The sequence below is a fragment of the Morone saxatilis genome, unplaced genomic scaffold, assembly GCF_004916995.1.
Source record: "Morone saxatilis isolate NCDOM2014 unplaced genomic scaffold, NCSU_SB_2.0 Contig18, whole genome shotgun sequence".
Taxonomy (NCBI): Eukaryota; Metazoa; Chordata; class Actinopteri; family Moronidae; genus Morone; species Morone saxatilis.
Genome location: NW_023339740.1, coordinates 205,842 through 207,954, shown reverse-complemented (window position 1 = coordinate 207,954; position 2,113 = coordinate 205,842). Strand labels below are relative to the sequence as shown.

The 2,113-nt window shown below is 38.0% G+C and overlaps 1 protein-coding gene across 1 annotated transcript in view; it reads right to left on the bottom strand.

Annotated features, from left to right (window-relative positions):
- Positions 1-2,113, bottom strand: part of ube2v1 (ubiquitin-conjugating enzyme E2 variant 1) — a 7,523-nt gene that overhangs the window by 2,371 nt on the left and 3,039 nt on the right. Inside the window, exon 3 of the mRNA XM_035662297.1 lies at positions 1,108-1,233. Within this exon, the coding sequence (XP_035518190.1) occupies positions 1,108-1,233 (126 nt within the window). The remainder of the gene's footprint in view (positions 1-1,107; positions 1,234-2,113) is intronic.

Here is a 2,113-nt window from a genome sequence, read left to right as displayed (position 1 = left end):
ATCGGTATCGGGAGGGAAAAAATGATATCAGAACATCTCTACTACAGACACAGTGACTAAAATCATTCATGGTCTTTAAATAGTAACAGGGTCAACTCCACCCATTCTCTCAGCTCTTTCACTTCCTTACTAAAAGTTGCTGCTTTGTGACAAGGTTAAAAGCTAGGAACCCTTACAACCATTCAGGAGGAGCCCGAGTGGTCAGATGAGATACTTTGTAAATACGGCCCCTGAATCTTATTCAAATACTGTGAGATACCCAGCACTAAGAGCTTTCTCTTTACTGCAGGGTTTCAGCAGGTTTCACTTTTAACAGGTTCCATTTAAGACCTATTTTACATCCATACTGGCAAAAAGTACGCAGGATATCAATTAAAATCAGTATTGGTTCCATGTCCGTTTTGTTTTGTAGTTGTTACAGTATGATCAGTACAAATGTTTCCCCAAATCACATTTAAAAGCCAAACTGAACTTCATTAATCCAATCACTTAATAATAGCTTTCAAAATCTAAATTCAGATGATTGAAGATTTTTTTTTAGACCAAATCAAATCTAAATTCAAGCATTATGGCTTGTTTGATCTAGAGGACAACCACAGCAGTTCAATTAAAGTACTTTGATTGGTTTGGTATTTCATTCAGTGGATTAGTCTGTATAAACTGTTTAAATGTACAAAGTGCAGGATCTGTTAGCGTTACTTAAACAGACATTCTGTAGAGCAGAGGGTTTACTAATGCTTCATTTTTAGATACAAAACATCCCATTCTAGGCTTCATGAACTATGAGGCTGAAGAAAGCTACTAGTGAAGCAGTTGTTTCCTCATATGAAACTCTGTGGCAACATGCAACCTGTTGAGTAAAACAGTTACTACATCACAGTGTCTCGAACATGAGCAGGGAGGTCAAGAACTCTCCAACTTACTACTAAGAGCTAGCACTGAGAAGCATTAGTGAAGTCTTATATTAAACTGGCAGCAGCAGCTGCTACTGGGACCAGAGTCGTTTTTGGTAAATGATGCATACACATTGGTCTATTTCAGTCCACAACATACCAACAAACACTTGAAATGAATATGAAACAGGACAGGTGAAATCTGAATACTCACCACACCATTTGAATTGTGCACACCGCTCAGGTTGATCTTGTTCACAAAGCGGACAAGAGGGGGATGCTCGGGGTATCTGAGTCCACATTCTATTTTCAGACTGTATATCCGGCCTTCATAGACAGTCTGCAGTTAAAGAAAGGATGACGGCTTAGCTTAAAGAGTCAGAGTCAAATGTAGTGTTGTGTTGTACGGCTGCACGGTTAATCTGAATATTGAGGAAATCACAGTATGGTCAAGTGCAATATGCAAAGTGTTGATTGAGTTTGAGACTGAGTGCATTCGTGACCTTGGAACAGCAGTTAAGTTGCAGTCAAGGTCTCCTTGCTTGCTTGTTCTGAAGCTTTTGACCACATTACAGAAAATCATCATCCACAGTTTGGTTACAACAGAGCAAAGTTTATCTGCTCATAATGTAAATGTTTGGAACACAGAAGGACAACGGTTCAGAAAGCGAGGACGTTTTAGTAATGACCAACTGTTAGTGGAGGGAGGGTGTAAGGGCAAGACATACAAAGACATAACCAAACTGAGTTTTAACTCGACATAATGTACTCTGTTTCTTTCTACATGTACATTCTATATGCACATCTGTACATTGTCATTTAAATCTTTCTATTTCTGTCACCTGGGACTTACAGATGTAAATTAGCATTCTAGCTAACTCTGGCTCTGGTTTCTATCTTTTATCTTTATACTGATGTTTTTTAACATGCTTTGTCCCTACCAAATAAACAAATACAAGAAATTCAAATCAATCTCAGCTCTGATTACAGCACCTCAGCTCAGTTTACAGGTTATGTATCTGTTCACAACATCAGTCAGTTAATGATAGTGCTGACAACTAGGCCTGTCACAATAACTACTTTTGTTGAACGACATATTGTCCCTGAAATAATAACTAATGTAAGGAGAAGTGTTATAGTGCAAGCACACCCTTTCCGAGATCAACGGACTTTTAATTAAAGAATTTAGACATTGGAATTGGAAAGTGAAAAAAATATTA